The sequence below is a fragment of the Trichosurus vulpecula genome, chromosome 5, assembly GCF_011100635.1.
Source record: "Trichosurus vulpecula isolate mTriVul1 chromosome 5, mTriVul1.pri, whole genome shotgun sequence".
Classification (NCBI taxonomy): domain Eukaryota; kingdom Metazoa; phylum Chordata; class Mammalia; order Diprotodontia; family Phalangeridae; genus Trichosurus; species Trichosurus vulpecula.
The window spans coordinates 93,801,945-93,818,434 of record NC_050577.1 but is presented as its reverse complement, the minus strand read 5'-3'; the positions used below and the strand labels follow the sequence as shown (position 1 = coordinate 93,818,434).

General features: G+C 37.3%; 1 protein-coding gene across 3 annotated transcripts in view; it reads left to right on the top strand.

The window, feature by feature from the left end:
• NUB1 (negative regulator of ubiquitin like proteins 1) overlaps positions 1-16,490 on the top strand; it is a 40,164-nt gene that overhangs the window by 16,279 nt on the left and 7,395 nt on the right. For all 3 annotated transcript variants that reach the window (XM_036759966.1, XM_036759965.1, XM_036759967.1), the window contains exons 5-10: positions 155-225; positions 3,074-3,256; positions 3,479-3,567; positions 4,505-4,611; positions 12,872-13,058; positions 16,288-16,395. In XM_036759966.1, coding sequence (XP_036615861.1) covers positions 155-225; positions 3,074-3,256; positions 3,479-3,567; positions 4,505-4,611; positions 12,872-13,058; positions 16,288-16,395 — 745 coding nt within the window. The remainder of the gene's footprint in view (positions 1-154; positions 226-3,073; positions 3,257-3,478; positions 3,568-4,504; positions 4,612-12,871; positions 13,059-16,287; positions 16,396-16,490) is intronic.

Sequence of the window (16,490 nt, the reverse complement as noted above, 5' to 3'; positions counted from 1 at the left end):
TAATACAGAATCTTCCTGATTCTGTCTTTCTAAAAAATTGAAACTTACTCCTGGTAGCCTATATTTCCATTTGTGAAAATTGAAATCCATTTCATAGATAATGTAATATAAACATTTGTATTTTCCAATGACTTTTATCCGTTTTATTTTGTAGAATAGCTGAAACCTTTGGATTTCAAGAAAACTACATTAAAATATTTATAAATAAGAAGCAGCTTCAATTAGGTATGTATTGATTAAATCTGTACGGTTTTAAAAATAATTTATAGCACTAAACCATGAAGAAATTTAGGTCTTTGAATCTTTCCTCTCCATTGAGGCTCAGTGAGTTAAGAGGTAATACCTCAGTTCAGTCTTTTTCTTCTCCGTGGAAGTCATCTTGACCTTCTCTAACATGGAGAAGAAGATTTGGCGGCTAGATTCCTCCCTGCTTTTTGCCTTCTACCTTTTCACTCTACTGAGCTTGAACTTGTGAAGCTCAGTGGGGATTGCCTGACCCTCTCATCCAGTGTAATTTTCTTAGTTCTCTCTTGCTTTGATTTCCAGTCAGTAAACATCAGGCTTCTACTGTGTGCACAGCACTGCACTAAGTGCTGGGGTACAAAAGCACACAAAAATAGCCTTGAAGGTCTTTTAGGTTTACCAACATTTGATACTATTTACTTCCATGTTATTGAAGCTCTACTTTTTTTCTCCCTTTATTTCCCATAATCTTATGTTATCCTGGTTCTTTGCTTCTTTTTACCAGATGTCTTCCTGATATTTCTCTGGTCAGTTCCTGATCATTTGCACTTCTCTTTTTTTTCTCCATTTTCTCCATTAGTGCTCTCATTTGTGCTCAGCTATTACTTCTTTGCATGGCTCTCGGCTCTTCATCTCTAGCCCTGACCTATCTGCTAGCTGCCTGATAGGCTCAAACTGCTGCTTCCTTATTGCTTTCAATGATACACATCTCCCATTGGTCCAATCTCACAGCTATCTTATCCTCACTTTCCTTAGACAGTTACCAACTCCCATTGATTCTTTCTTCACAATATCTCTTCCTTCCATTTTCATTCCCAAAGGTAGAAATCTAGTTCAGACTTTTATCCTCTCTAAATTTTCTGGATTATTGCAAAAATTAACTAGCATTTCTCCCTCAAGTCTAACCTGCACATAATCTCCAGATTAAGCTTCCTAAAATATCACTTTGATCATGTTATTCTGTTGTTCAGAAACTTATCAGTTCTTGCCCACTTCCCTTAGATAAAATCTGAGCTTCTTCAAAATGTCTGAGTCTGCTGTACAAGTCATATCTTCCAGTACTATACATAAACCTTTTTTCTAACTAGACTGGTGTCTTTACTCTCTTTCAAACATACCATGCACTTCCCAACTTCCTTCTGCCTTATACCTTTATAACATTATGCTCTGCTCTGTTCTACTTATCCATATCCACCCTAGCCTTTAAGATCTGCTGAAATTCCATCTCCTCTCTAAAGTGTTCTCTGATCACTCCAAAAAGAAGGTATCTTTCCATACACTTAGGATCTACAGCGTTTGTGGACTGTATCATTTGCTTGTGCTAACTTGTACCATCTCTTCTGCTGTTATCATGTTTAAATCTAACTTAATATGCATGTTTTATATTCCTTACTAAGTTGTAGGTTTTTTGAAGGCAATATGAGTCACTTGTACTTCATTTACTGCACAAAGGCTAACATAGTATATTCTACTGTAGGATCTAGCATAGTACCTGGAACTTTGCCAGCCACTTAGTAAAGCTTGGTTGAATTTATTTCTATATTTTAAAATTCCGATGACTTTTTTGAAAAGAATTACTGAAAGAATAAATTGATTTTAAATCAGCCAAATTCTCCCCAGTGAAAATGTAGTATTTCTTAGTGTTTTTACTTACTAAGGTTAATATCTATTTAATGTTACTATTGTCACAAGGCAAATTCAAACACATTCATCCCAGAATGATCATATAATGTTTTTTTTTGAAAGTTAGTGTAGCTCCCAAAGTGCCCATTTAATTTGTAATGTTTTCTTGATTGGTGTTTGCCTTACCTACTACATTTAGGCCATATTTCACTTCACTTCCTGGCCATTTCCTCTCTGTCTTCTCCCTCTTCCCTCTCCTCTATTTTCCAGTCTTGGAACCATAGTCATATCTACTCAGTGATCTGTGACTATCATTCCACTCATCATCTCTGTAACTTTCTAAAACAAAATATCTTTCCCTGGCCACTTCTCCCATATATGTGTCTTGTCTTTCTAGTACTGTGCTAATCCCTTGAGGACAGCGATTGTCTTTGCTTTTATATTTGTATCTCTGGCTAGTTGACACATAATAAATGCTTAGTAACAACAACAACATTTACATAACATTTTTAGGTTTGCACAGTGTTTAACAATGTAATTTCATTTTATCCTCACAATAACCATGGGAGGTCGGTGTTATTATTACCCCCCTTTTAAAGGTAAGGAAACTGAGTTGGACAGAGGTTATTTGACTTGCCCAGAGTCACACAGTTTATGTCTGAGGCCAGGATTTGTACTCAAGTCTTCCTGACTCCATTCCAGTTCCATCCACTGTGCCACCTAGATGCTTTTTATTTCATTCACATTTCTGTGGTGCTTTAAAGTTTATAAAGCACATTTCTTAGAGGAATCTTATAAAATATGTAATGTAGACATTATTAGCTCCACTCTATAGGGGGCAACTGAGTGGTACAGTGGATAGAATACTGGGCCTGATGTCAGAAAGAGTCATCTCCCCAAGTTCAAATCTGGCCTCAGACACTAGCTGTGTGACGGTGTGACCCTGGGCAAGTTACTTCACCCCATTTGCCTCAATTTCCTCATCTGTAAAATGAGCTGGCATAGGAAATGGCAAACCATTCCAGTATCTTTGCTAAGGACCCCAAATGGGGTCACAGAAAGTTGGACACAACTGAACAACAACAAAACAAAAATAGGTGGAGAAGCTAAGGCTCAGAAAGGACAGCCTGCAGCTGGTGAGCTTCATGGGAGGTCTGTGAGCCAATAGACTGAATGTTCCTCCTCATCTGTAACCCCAATTCTGTAGGGAAAACCCTGGAAGAGCAAGGGGTTACACACAATGTGAAAGCTTTGGTGCTGGAACTCAAGCAGTCAGAAGAGGATGTACGGAGAAATCTTCAGGAAGTAGAACTTGAGCAAAATGAAGCTGACAAAAAAGAAAAGAGAATGCAGAGAACAAAGAGAGGCCTAGAAATACTGGCACAGAGAGGTATGCGTATGGGTATCTGCTTCTCACCTTCTGCTTATAAAAATAAAACTTAGTTCTTTTATTGGGGTGACAGCAAAACATGAGCACATTTCAGTGGCTTACCATGTTTATCTTCCTTTTAGTTTCTGGAACCCTTTGCCCTTGGTAGTTTGGTTTATGTATTGTTCTGTATCACCATTGCTGACTCTGAGCTAGTGGAAGTTTATTTTTGTTTTGTTGCAGCTGAGACTGTGGATCCTGAAACAACTCCATACTTAGAAATAGCTAATCAAACAGGCAGATCAATCAAAATACCCCCAGCAGAAAAAAAAGTAAGTACTATGAGTTTCATAGTTCATTCTCAGATTTTGTGTAAGTAAAAATTGAGGGGTTTTTTTTTCCTAGCCATTTGGTCTCTGTATAATACATAGGATCAAATCATAGATTTCTGTTCATGGTCCTAGAAATAGGGCATGTAATAATTGTAATGTGGAACTGTTCCCAGTGGGAACTAATTCTGTAACTTTTAATAAAGGAGCACAAAATATAGGCATGTTCCTCTAATATTGTCTATACTTGTGGGGAATCTAGTGGAGGGCTTCAGTGATTTATATAGATAAATTCTCTTCAGCATATTTACTCACATGACGAAGTTCATGAGCTTACATTCTAAAATAGGTTCAGATGCATGAAAATTTGCCATTTAGACAGTGATTTTTTTTTTCATTTCCTAAAGAACTTTTTAGTGGGATTAGAAATACCAGTGAAGATGTGAATAAGAAATCCAGAAACAGAATCTTGTGATTAAGAACAGAAACATATTCATTCCCTAAAGATTCTATAGTATTCCTGGAAGGTTTTTATTTGTGTTCCTATGTAGTATCTGAAACTTAGACTATACATATCATCATACCAAAATAAAAACATGAGAATAAAGGGACAGCTTTCACTAATTCATGAAATAAAATTTAGAAATATTTACTGTGGCTACTTGCTGCTGCCATAATGAGCCTGATTAAATTGAAAATGCTGTTTTTTCATGTAACAATTTGTTATGGTATGCATCTCTTAAGATCTTTTAATATTTAAAATAAATTCTATAGAAAGCAATTTTCTTTTCCTTTTGCTTCATTTGACTTTTAGATTAAGTTGTGAATCTACTTTGATATGAAGATATATTTTTACCTTTTTTAGACATATAAGTGGAAATTTTCCATTGCCTTGAATAATAATTAAAAGTGGCCTTTTCCAATCCACTCTTCCCTTTAGGCCCTTATGTTAGCTATGGGATATCATGAAAAGGGTCGTGCATTTCTGAAAAGGAAAGAATATGGAATAGCGTTGCCTTGTCTGCTGGATGCTGACAAATACTTCTGGTAAGCTTCTTTGGACTCCTTAATTTTAAGAGAAATGACAAAATACTTTTTTTTTATGTTCTCTATTTCAGACCTACATAGTGGTGAAGTGGGCCCCTTAAGTGAATATTACTTCTTTAAATCTGACCTTAACTTTCTGTAAAAATTCTTCTTAATAATATGCTTTTTCCCATATCCTGGATCCAGAGAACAGGGTTGTAACAAGGATCCATTGAATGTATCACAGTACCCTGATCCTAGGATCAGTCTGTTTCTTCTAAGATAAAAAACTAAACACATAAAACATCTTTAATCTTTACTTGTTGACTGGCACTGAAGCATTGAAACAAACTCGGTCATAATGCTTAAGAATAGACTTACAGAAAAGAAATAGACATCTCTAGTTGGATACCTGGCTTCAGGATAAGGAGTAAGAATTAATGATGAGCACCTCTTCATCATCTTGGATTTTGGAACAGCTTTTGGTCACACACCAGTGAGGAGTCTGTTCTGTTTCACTAAAGTATATCTGGGTTTTTAAAATCATCTTCCTACTCCAGTTGCAATTCCCAGGTCTTATGTCAGATAACCTTTTCATTTTATCCTAACTTTGTAGGAGCCCCTGTGTTCCATAAAGAGAATAGCTCAATTCCAAATAAGATCATCTTCTATATAAGATTAATCTGAGCACATCAGAAACCCAGAGGTCCTTCAGAACAAGACTATTTGTACCTTAGACCTAGAGCTAACTCTGAAAAATGGCTATGTGTCTCCAGTTCAAGTCCTTACGTGACTTCATACATTCTGGAGTTGATCTAGATTGCTGGCTGGGAATTTCCACTCAGCTTATTGGTAGCAGTTGGTATCTGTACTAGGATGTAAGGGTGGAAACCTTAGAGGTTTGGGTCTAACAGAAAAAACAGCAGGGAAGTATTTTTGTACCCATAATATTGTTAATTTTAAGTTAAAAGTTTCTATAACACAGAGCCCATATCTGCTTTTATATCTTTATATACTTTATACAACATCATGTGTCAGTACTCACCATCATTTAGTTTGGGGAGTTTTTTCAGGGTTATGATTGCCAATAGGATGAATGCAAAATATTATGCTACTTGAGAAATAACACATATAGTAAATTTTCAATTATTCATGATGACAGAAAGGAGTAGTAATGTGGATAATCCTAAATTTATGACTTTGGGATGCATTGAATGGTTTTACAACAGATTTATGTTCTTGGTTATGTTTTGGTTAGGCTTGTTAGTTTGAATTCCAAGAGTAGTTGAGCTAAGAATGTAATCAAGAGCCTCTTCACTTTGTACCATGAGGCAGTGTACAAGTTGTAAAATCTTTTTCTTTATTTCAGAGCAATAATATGTACGTGTATATAGGTGTTATTTTTTGTGATTATGGTATAGGTGTTTGTTCATAAATAGGGGATAGCCTACATAAGTTTTTTATAAGAGTTTAGTCATTGAGATCTGTTGTTTCACACTTGGAATGTATTATAGACTGTAGTGAATTCTTTTTTCTATAAAAGTTTGTTGCCTCACATAAAAAGCATGGATCAAGTGCCACGCTTAAGGAAAAAAACAGTTTTTATATTAAAAGCCAGCGCTGAACAGGGGACATGAAACTATTTGTTAAGTAATGCACATAATAAAATGTGTACTTTAATTCCATCATATTAACTAGTTAGGGGAAGAGAAGCAGAGGGTGAGGGAAATCAGAACAAAAGGGAAAAGAAAGAGGAAAGAGTTGGAGGGAACAGGAGGGAGAGAAAGAGATATGGAGTATAAAGATCATAGGATTATAGATTTAGAGCTGGGACGGAGCTTAGAGAAATTTAGGGCAACTCCATCATATTCTAGTTAAACAGGCTCAGAGAATTCTAAGGACTTATCCACGTCAGAGGTGGAATTTGAACATTGGTCACATCTGGAGTCATTTGACTCCATAGTTTAGCACGTTATTCCTTGCATCACACTGCTTCCCTACATATGAACGGATGAAGAAAAGAGACAGGTTCAGTATTTTCTCAGGTCAAACTTTATTTTTGAACTCTCTGTCATGTACTGAACTTCAGGTGGACAATGTTAAGAATGAATGGTAGAGTATGTGTCACCTGTGAGAAATGCCCTTTGAAAGATTGATTACCAGAAAAGTTCACAGCTTTTGTAAAGTGTTGTCAGTTCTGGATTGGGTACCACATCAGCCTGCCATTGGCTAAAGCCAAAGGAATATCACCTCGAATTGCTTGCAGAGAACAATCAAATGTAGCTAAAGGCCATAGCTATGGAACAGGGGTTCCTGAACCTTGCTGTTATTTTTGCATAAAAATTTTATATGGTATAAAGGTTGGAAAGAGCATCTGATTCTTACTCCAATACATTCCATCAAGTCAACAAGCATTTATTAAGAGCCTACTGTATGCAAGGCACCGTGGTAAGCATTAAGCACTGGGATTACAAAGAAAGGCAAAAAACAGCCATTGCGCTCAAGGAACTTACAGTTTAATGAGACAGACAACACGCATATAACTTTGTACAGACAAGATATATACAGGATAAATCTGAGATAATCTTAGAGGAAAGTCACTAGCTTTAAGGGGGATTGGAAGAACCTTCTTGTAGAAGGCAGGATTTTAGTTGGGACCTGAGGAAAGCTAGGAGAAAGGATATGAGTCAGTCAGTAAACATTTATCAAGTGCTTAATATGTGCTAGGCATTCGGTTAAACTTTGGGAATACCAATGTGAAAAAGAAAGAAAGTTTCACCTCAAGAAACTTACAATCTAATGGGGAAAGATAACATACAAAAGGAAACTGAAAAGTGGGTGCGGTAGTGGAGAGAAAGTACTAGAACAAATTGGGGCAAAGTGGAGAAATCAAAGGAGCATGGCCAGCAGGCCCCCTTCTTAAATGCAGGTTTAAAGCTTATTGCTCCTGCCCACTAATCAGAAAGGCCAGAAGTATTGATGAGGTGTGGGTACCAAAGCTGATAAGGTTTTCCATTGATGAGGTTCCTGTGAACAAGATGTAGAGTTTAAAGGAGTGAAGCCAGTGGGAAATGAAAGCTATGAGGAGGGAGAGAATTTTAAGCATTGGAGACAGCCTGGAGTAGGGAGATGTGTTGTAAGAGGAACAAAGTTAATGTCACTGGATCACAGAGTATTTGAAGGGAAGAAGTTATGAGTGGAAAAGCAGGAAGAGGCCAAGTCATGATAAGAGCCAGCAGCGTATTTGATATTTGATTCTGGAGTTGGTAGGGAGCTACTGGAGCATATCAAATAAGGAGATGATGTGATCACACCTACAAGGGATCAAAGATGACACCCAGGTTTGGAATCTGGGTAACTAGGAGGATAGTGGTACCAGGGAAATTAGGGAGAGGGTTTAGGAAGACAGATAATACATGTCAAATTTTAAATGTCTATGCAATTTTGAGAAGGGACAGAGTCAAAGGAGAGAATAGAATAAATGCAGGGCGGAGTAGGATGGAGGGAAACATAGTCCTTCACAGCGTGACTGTTATAGAAGTAGTTTGCATGACTACACATGTATGACCTATATCTAATTGCCTGACTTCTCAATGAAGGTGGGTGGGGAGGGAGGAAAGGAGAGAATGTGAAACTCAAAAGTTTTTAAAAACAAATTTTAAAATTGTTTTTACATGCAGCTGGGAAATAAGATATATGGGCAGTGGGGTATCAAAATCTATCTTGCCTGAGAAGAAAATAGAAGGGAAGGGGATAAAAGAAGTTGGGGGGGGGGCAAGTGTTGATAGCTGGAAGGGCAGATTGGGGGAAAGGGTAATCAGAATGCTTGCCGTCTTGGGGTGGGGGGAGGGGAGAGATGGGGAGAAAATTTGGAACTCAAAATCTTGTGGAAGTAAATGTTGAAAACCAAAATTAATTTAAAAAAGAATAAAGAAAAGAAAAAACTGTCTATGCAACATCCATTCCAAGATGTCCTAGAGCTTAGAAGAGAAGTTAGACCTGGATAAGTAGATTGGAGAATCATCTCCATAGAGGTGATAATTAAATTCATGAGCGCTGATGAGACAAGTGAAATAGTATGAAGGAAGAAAAGAAGAAGACCTAGAACGTCCGTATATTTAATGAGTGCCCTGGAATACTGTGAGTGTGAGTGGCTTTAAATCGTGAATATAGCAATCAGGTATTTTATAGACTTGAAAGCCCATGTTTTACATTGGTAGAAAAAAATAGCACCCAGTGACTTCTTCCAGGGACTGGCCTTATGTAGATAGTAACTCATTATTGAGTACACTTATCACATGAGTAATGGCTCCTCTCTTTTCTTTTCCCTGCCCTCCAAAATTATAGAGAGTCATAGCTGACTTTACCTCCTAAAATGTCTAGTCCTCGACATTTAAAATTCCTTTGAGAGAAAAACCTTTTATTCTGTAATTGAAGATCAGCGTTAAAATGTACATATACTGTCTGTCCCTAGGAGGTAGAAGGAGTGTGGGAAGGGGGAGGAGACAGCGAGGCAAAATGGTTAGAGGGCCTGCCTTGAGTTCAGGTTCTCCCATTGATTCATAGTAGCTGTGAGGCCATACAAAAATTAAGTTACAGATGAGTTACTGATTTTGTTTCAGTGGAAGAAAATTCTCCATCAGTCATTCCTAAAATGAAATCATAGGTCTGGACCAAATACATTTTTATTGCTGTAATAGGCATATGTACCTATTAATGTCAAGGGCACTACCCTCCTTCCACCCAGGTTCGTAAACCCCTCTTTCTCTTCCTGAATGTCGTCATCTGTCAAATTTGGCTATTTCTACCTTCACAATGTTTCTTATTTATCTCCTTCTCTCCATTTGTGCACATGCTGCCCTATTCTAGGCCCTCATTATGTCTCACTTTCAAGAGCCTCTTAATTGGTCTCCCTGCCTCAAGTCTCTCCCAACTCTAATCTATCTTTCACACAGCTGCCAACATGATTTTCCTAAAGTGCAAGTCTAAACACATTACCCCCTAATAAATTATGTAATTCTGCACTATTTCCGTTACTGTTCTCATACAGGACACTTTATCTCCCATCTTTGTGCCTCTGCACTGACTATTCCCCTCCTCCTGATCACACTCCCCACCTCTTAGAATCCTTTGTTTCCTTCAAGTCTCAACTCAAGCACCATTCTCTACATGAGGCCTTTTGTGATCTCCCACTTCCTCCCACCTAGATGTTAGCGATTTCTCCCCACAAACTACTTTGTAGTTCTTTTATCCATAAGTCCTGTATACACTCACAGAATCACAAAACGTCAGTGTTGAAAGGCCCTTCAGAGGACATAGTCCAATTCACACCTGAATGAGATCACTCTTCAACCTACCCTATAAAAGGCCTTCCATCCTTTCTGTAAAGGCCCCATTTTCCTTTTGGATTTCAGCTTATCTAGAGCTTCTAAACTTTTCAGAGCACTCATGTGGGTGATGATCTCCATGTTCTCTCCTAGCTGTGCATCCTAGCAGCTGTACCCCTTTTGTCGTTAAACCTCTGTGAGAGAGGCAGATCAGGATGTTATCACTCTTCGTTTTATAGTCGAAGGAAACTGAGCCCCAAAAAGGTTAAGTGACTTGGCTAGCAGTTTTGGGGGCAGAGCCAGAACTAGGACACAGATATCCAGTGCCCAGCCCCATTCCTGACTGCTAAACTTTGCTTCCCTAATGCTGAAGCATTGGGATTGGGGTTGCATAGAGGGAAACAAATGATTAGTCAGGTGTCCGTTCTGACAAACTTCCTTTTATTCATATTGAATGGGGGAAAAGACAAGAGGCTGATTTAAAATAATAGACTTAATCTTCCGTGTTTGTGTTTAGAATGGGTCTGAGAGCTTGTTCTTGAACACAGGATGTCTGACTCTGAGAAATAATTTTTTATAGAAAATGTTGAACGATCTTCATGCAGACCTGATCCCCTTCCCATCCCATGAACATGATAGAGGATGGATAGCAGTTCTGAGGTCATCTAGTCCATAGTCCAACCTTTTCATTATACAGATGAAGAAATAGTGATTATGTAATCCCATAACACAGCCAGCTTTTGATTAGAGTCAAAGAAGTCTAGCTAGCTAGACACAGAAAGCATTTATTAAACACTTCCTATGTGCCAGGCATTCTGCTAAGCACTGGGAATACAAATAAAATAAAGAAGAGACAGTTCCTACCCTCAAGGAGCTTATGTTCTAAGCCTGGAACTACAGAACCACTGCTTTAGCAGTTTAGAATGGAGAAGGTCTTGAGCAATCTCAAAGAACAATGTACTGTGATAGAAAGGTCATTAGATTTGGAGTCTGGGGACATGGGTTCAAATACTGATTCCACTGCCTGTAGAACTGTGGAGAGATTGTTCATCTTCAGGCTACAGTTTCCTCCTTAGCAAAGTGAGGGGGTTGAACTAGATGTCTTCTAAGGTCCCTTCCAGCTCTATCTAAATCTATGCTTTTGCGGTTAATAATTATTGCCCCAGTCTAGAGGTTGGTATGAGTTGTGGAGTGGAAAGAGGAAAGGAGATGTCATCTACTAGGAGAGAAGAGCTCTGCCAGTATCTGGGAGCACCAGAGGCCCTCCTGGGCAGAACGTATCTCTTTCAAAAGTTTCCCTTCACAGCTATATTTCATCTGTAGAGGTAGGGTAAACATTTCAAAGTATTATTTTATTTCCAGACTGTTGTCATAAATGAGTTTCTTTGCAAGTACCAAAGAGAACAGCACTTACATGGTCAGCACAAAACAGTTCCTGATCAGAGGCTAAAATGAGTGGTACACTTGATAAACTTGAGGTCGTTCCAGAGGAGGCAAGAAAAACCAGTACTAAAGACTACAGAATTGGTTAAATCTGTGTTAGGCTGGTTAGTTTCATTGCAAATGGTTTCATTAAGTTAAGCAAGAACATTAGCTCCTTGAGTGCAGGAGCAATTCTACTTTTGTCTCAGCATCCCCAGTGCCTAGCACAATGCCTGACACATAATAGGTACTTCATAAGAGCTTGTTGAGATGTGTGTGTGTGTGCTTTCTTCAATATTCAAACTACACACACGCACACACACACACACACACACACATCCAACTATCCATCCATCCCCCGGGGGAGATAGCAGAATGGAAGGTGCAAATTGCATGTGCTAAATTATTTCCGGTAGATTTTGGTACTGGAAATGGGAGGAAATCATTAAGACACAGGTACTTGAAGAGAATATGAAGCCAGTCTTAATAGTTTGCCTAGGGGATGACATTGTAGTAGAGTATCTATTAAGTTAAAAGGATATATTATCTTAAAACTTGAAACAAAAATAATAGTTTGAATATTAAAGAAAGATAATTCTGACTGGTAGCCTGGATTTGCATTTAGTATTTATTTACTAAATTTTCATTTAGTAATCATTTGACACTAGAAGGACTAGGAACATCACTTGATGGAAAAATATAATAATTTTACTTTGAAATAGAACTTTTCATTGTTATCTCTATTTTCTTTGCCTTATGGATTAAAAGAATGCACTGTATCACTTGATGCAACCCAATCTTTTGAGATAGTCTTAAATTCGGGTCCTTCTACAGTTAAAATTAAGTAATTTTTAAATCACAGTATTTTCCTTCAGAACTAGAATATAGAGGCAAGCATGGTTTAGGGGAAAGAACATTGGATTTGTAGTTAGACTCAGGTTAAAATTCCAGTTCTATTTCTACTACCTTGTATTATCTTGAACAAATCATTTCACTTCTTTATTTCAAGTATTCTCATTTATAGAATGAGGAGGTTGGACTATGAATTTTTTCTAAGGTTCTTTCCAGATCTTAAGCCTCTAACTATCTTTAACCTGTATCTTCTCCTGATATAGCCATCTAATCCATTCCTGTAATCAATGGTTTCCTAACTCATAGAGAAAGTCTTTAAAGATCCCGAAGGATTAATTGTAGAGTGCAATGTGGTGTAGACTAGGTGCAAGAAGGATGTGTGGCCAGAAACCTTTATTCAAGAGATTTTTGGCAGCCTTTTACTAGTCCATCTCTACTTTCCCTCCCATCTCAGAGCCCAGTTGATCTGGATGCTTTCGATAAGGAACAGAACTTTCCCCATAATAGTTGAGAACTTCGCTGTAAAACATCCAGTCTTCACAAACAGTTGAAGGTCCATAAACTTTCTTTCTTGCAGTTGCTTTCTGCTTTAATTTAGAAAAAAAGAATTCAACAAAACTTGACATAATGAAAATTTTCATACAGTAGATGATTAGTGAGATTTACTTTCTCTTTTACAGTGAATGTTGCGGAGAACTGTTGGATACAGTAGATAATTATGCAGTGCTTCAGCTGGATATAGTGTGGTGTTACTTCCGTCTGGGACAGCTGGAATGCCTTGATGATGCAGAAAGAAAGCTAAATGTGGCCCAAAAATGCTTTAAGAACTGTTACGGGGAAAACCACCAAAGACTAGTCAATATAAAAGTATGTTGATTTGAACTATGGTTTGATTGGGATTATATTGCATGTTGTTAGGTCTGGGTACAGAATTTTTGTGTATGTGTAATTCAGACCATATCTACGAGCTGAAAAATGCTTCATAGTAGTTTGCAACTTCTTGCAATTTCAGACTATGTTTGAAAATAATTTTTAAAGGCTTTAAAATACCTTGCATGTGCGGGGTCTTTAGGTTTTGTTATTATTGTCTATGCAGAATTCAGACCCAGGATATTCACAGTTAAGTGACTCAGGAGCACTTTTGCAATCCCCATTAGCCAAAAGAAACTTGTGACTTCTATTTACCCTGTAGAGTTCACATGTCACATGCCTAAAGAACTATTGTCTGGGTTTTACTTGCTTAAACTAACCAACTAAATTATTATTTAACTATCCCGAAGACAAATTCATTTAATTCCTAGGATGTTGCTTAGGATTTTCTATCCCATTTTATAATTCCTTAGTGTTGGTTCTTTTCCCTATTTTCCCACAGACTTGCAAAGGGAGAGTATTTGGGTTCTGTTACCTGTTCTACTGCTTCTTTACTTCAAAGAATATTATTTAATTATAGTAACTCTTGTTTATATAATAGCTCACATTTACATAGTTCTTTAACTTTTACAAAGTGCTTTCCTCGTAGCAATCCTGTGAGGTAGTAGTGGAAAGACTATTAATTATCCCCATTTTACAGATGAGCAACTTACACTTGAAAATAATTTTTAAAAGTTTAACAGTATCTTATGTATGTGGGGGTTTGGGGTGTTAATTCTTATTTCCTGTGCAGAGCTATTAGACCCATGGAACTTAGTTACTGACCCAGGAACTAGGCTCTCTTTTTTTGAGTTAAGTGATAAGCCTGTGGTCACATAGTCAGCATGTGAATAGGGACTTAAACTCATGTCTCTTTACTGCAGATCTAGTGCCCTTTCCATTATATCTTGCTGCTTTACTTAGGTTGCAGAATTTCAGAGTTGAAAGGAGTCTTAGTGGTCATCTAGGCTAACCCTGCCCAGGGCTGGAAGCCTTTTTATGGTGTTTCCAACAAATTGATTGGCTAGTTTTTGTTTGAATGGCTTTGGGGAAAGAACACTTGTTACCTAATAAGTCAGCCCATTACATTTTAGCTTGCTCTAATTTGTTAGTTCTTATAAAAATCCAGTTCTACATACTGAATACCTATAAATCTTCCCTTTCCCCTCTGGGGCTGTATAAAGTTTAATTCCTCTTCTACATGGCAGTCCTTCAGATATTTGGAGACAGTAGTCATATCTCTATGTCTTTTTGTCTTATAAAAATAGCAGTGAGACCCTCTGCATCTTAGCAGCTTGAAAGACCCCATAGTGTAGCGGAAAGAACATTGGCTCTGGATTAGAGCACTTGAGTGTGTGTCCCAGCTCTGTTGATCTTTCTCTCTTTCTAAGGATCAACATTTATTAAGTGCCTGCTATATACTAGACATCGTGCCTTTAGAAATATTAACTCATACGATCCTCACAGTAACCCTGGGAGGTGCAGGTACTGTTAGTATCTACCTGTGCTGAAAATAAAGATAAAGAACAAAAGGGTTAGGGTATAGATATATCTCTATATCTATATCTATATGCTGGCCATTTTAGATGAATTAGAAATTACAAGTAGGTGCGAGTTAGTTGTTCTTTCCCCTCTTTCCCCCCAATTATCTGAATTATGTACTATTTTGCTATATGCGGAATGGGCTACCACTGGATGGAAAGCTTTGAAGAGAAATTTCAAGACTAATACAATGATAATGTTGATGCTACTAGTAAAAAACAGAACCACAGGATGTGGTCCAAAGTCATTTGGTAGAAAAAGCCTCTTTTAGATGAGTCTACTAGTAGGAACCATTTAGTGAAACTGACATTGAGAGGTGATTCTGCCACTTTACTAATTTGAAAATAAACATTTTTGCATTGAAATTTTATTGAATTCTTCATCTTCCTGTCAGCCTGTCCTTAAACCAAGTCTTTAAAATTTGTTTAAAAAAATGAAATTCAGTAAACTTGTTCATTGGCCATAGTCATTAAAAAACAATATTTAAAACAATTGGTAGTAATAAATAAATAAAATAAAAATAATTGTTTTGAGTGATGGTAAATTATAATGACCGTATCTGCAATATGCATGTGATCAAATTTTTAAAAATTAGCAGAATGCAGTAAAATACACCTAATGCTAAAAGCATTCTAAATATAATTTTATCTTTCTTGGATATTTCACAAAGTTCTAATAGTACTTTGAAGTTAGCATATCTCTATGGCCTAGAAATTAGAATTGGGTTCCAGTATTACACTCACCCTAGGGACTTTTAAGAATTCATTAATTCAGGGTTTGACAAATCCTAAGTACCATGTTGCCATAGTGTCTGGGGGCTTCACATGACACTTAGTATTTTAGGGAAACTAGTTTTCTAGTATCATATGAGTAACTACAAACTTCCTTCACTCTGAATCTTTTACTTTAATGGTAACTCTAAGTTCACAACCCTGGACAAACCCACAAATGGGGATTCATCTAAAGGCTTTGTGTGCTTCATAATCTTTACCATGTGTGTCTTGGCTCTGTTCCCTGAATGTTAGGGTAGAAGAAGAGAGGTAGGTGGGAATTGGACCCCAAAAGCCAAGGACTTTGCTTCTGAGCCAAATTTCTAGCGTAGGAAGTGCCCAAACTGGATGTTTGAGCTTTTCTAGAAGATTGTTCCAGACTTTTCAATAGTCTTTCTGTAACCTTAATGCAGTGTCCATCTTTTAGTTGAGTCACAGTGCCCCACCACTAATGTGCAATTTCTCTTCCCTGCCCCACTCTGCTTTCTTTCCTTAAGAGAGCTACAAGTTCATTTGGCTTTTAAACTTTTTGCCTATCTGTCTCCCAGATGCAAAAATAATTTGTTGTGCTTCAATCTAGTCTAGCCTCATTCATGTTATATATCTTATGAGACAGAGGGAGATTGTGATTTTCCCAAAGTATTACATAGCTAGTTAGTGGCAGACCTGGAGTGTCTCTTCACTGCCAGTCCTGTGTTCTTTCTATCCTATTAGATCTGATTAATATGAGATAGTAGTTTACTGCATTTACTGCATTTAAATTACCTTTGTTTCTTGCTATTATAAAAGAAAACAGAAATTTAAATGGAAGTGTTAATATGCCTAGTAATAGAAGTAAGGTTGTTGTTTTAACTTTTGGATTTTTTTTTCCTTAGGGAAGTTATGGGAGAGAGAAGGTACTATTTTTAAGACTTTACTTGCTTCAAGGAATAAGAAACTATCATAGTGGTAATGGGGAGGAGGCTTCTGAATATCTCAATAAGGTAAGATGAGAAACACATTGTAGTAGTTACTCAGCTACTATTTGTTTTGCCAGTAAACATTAAACTGTTTTAAGGAAGCTTAAAGATTGGTAGGG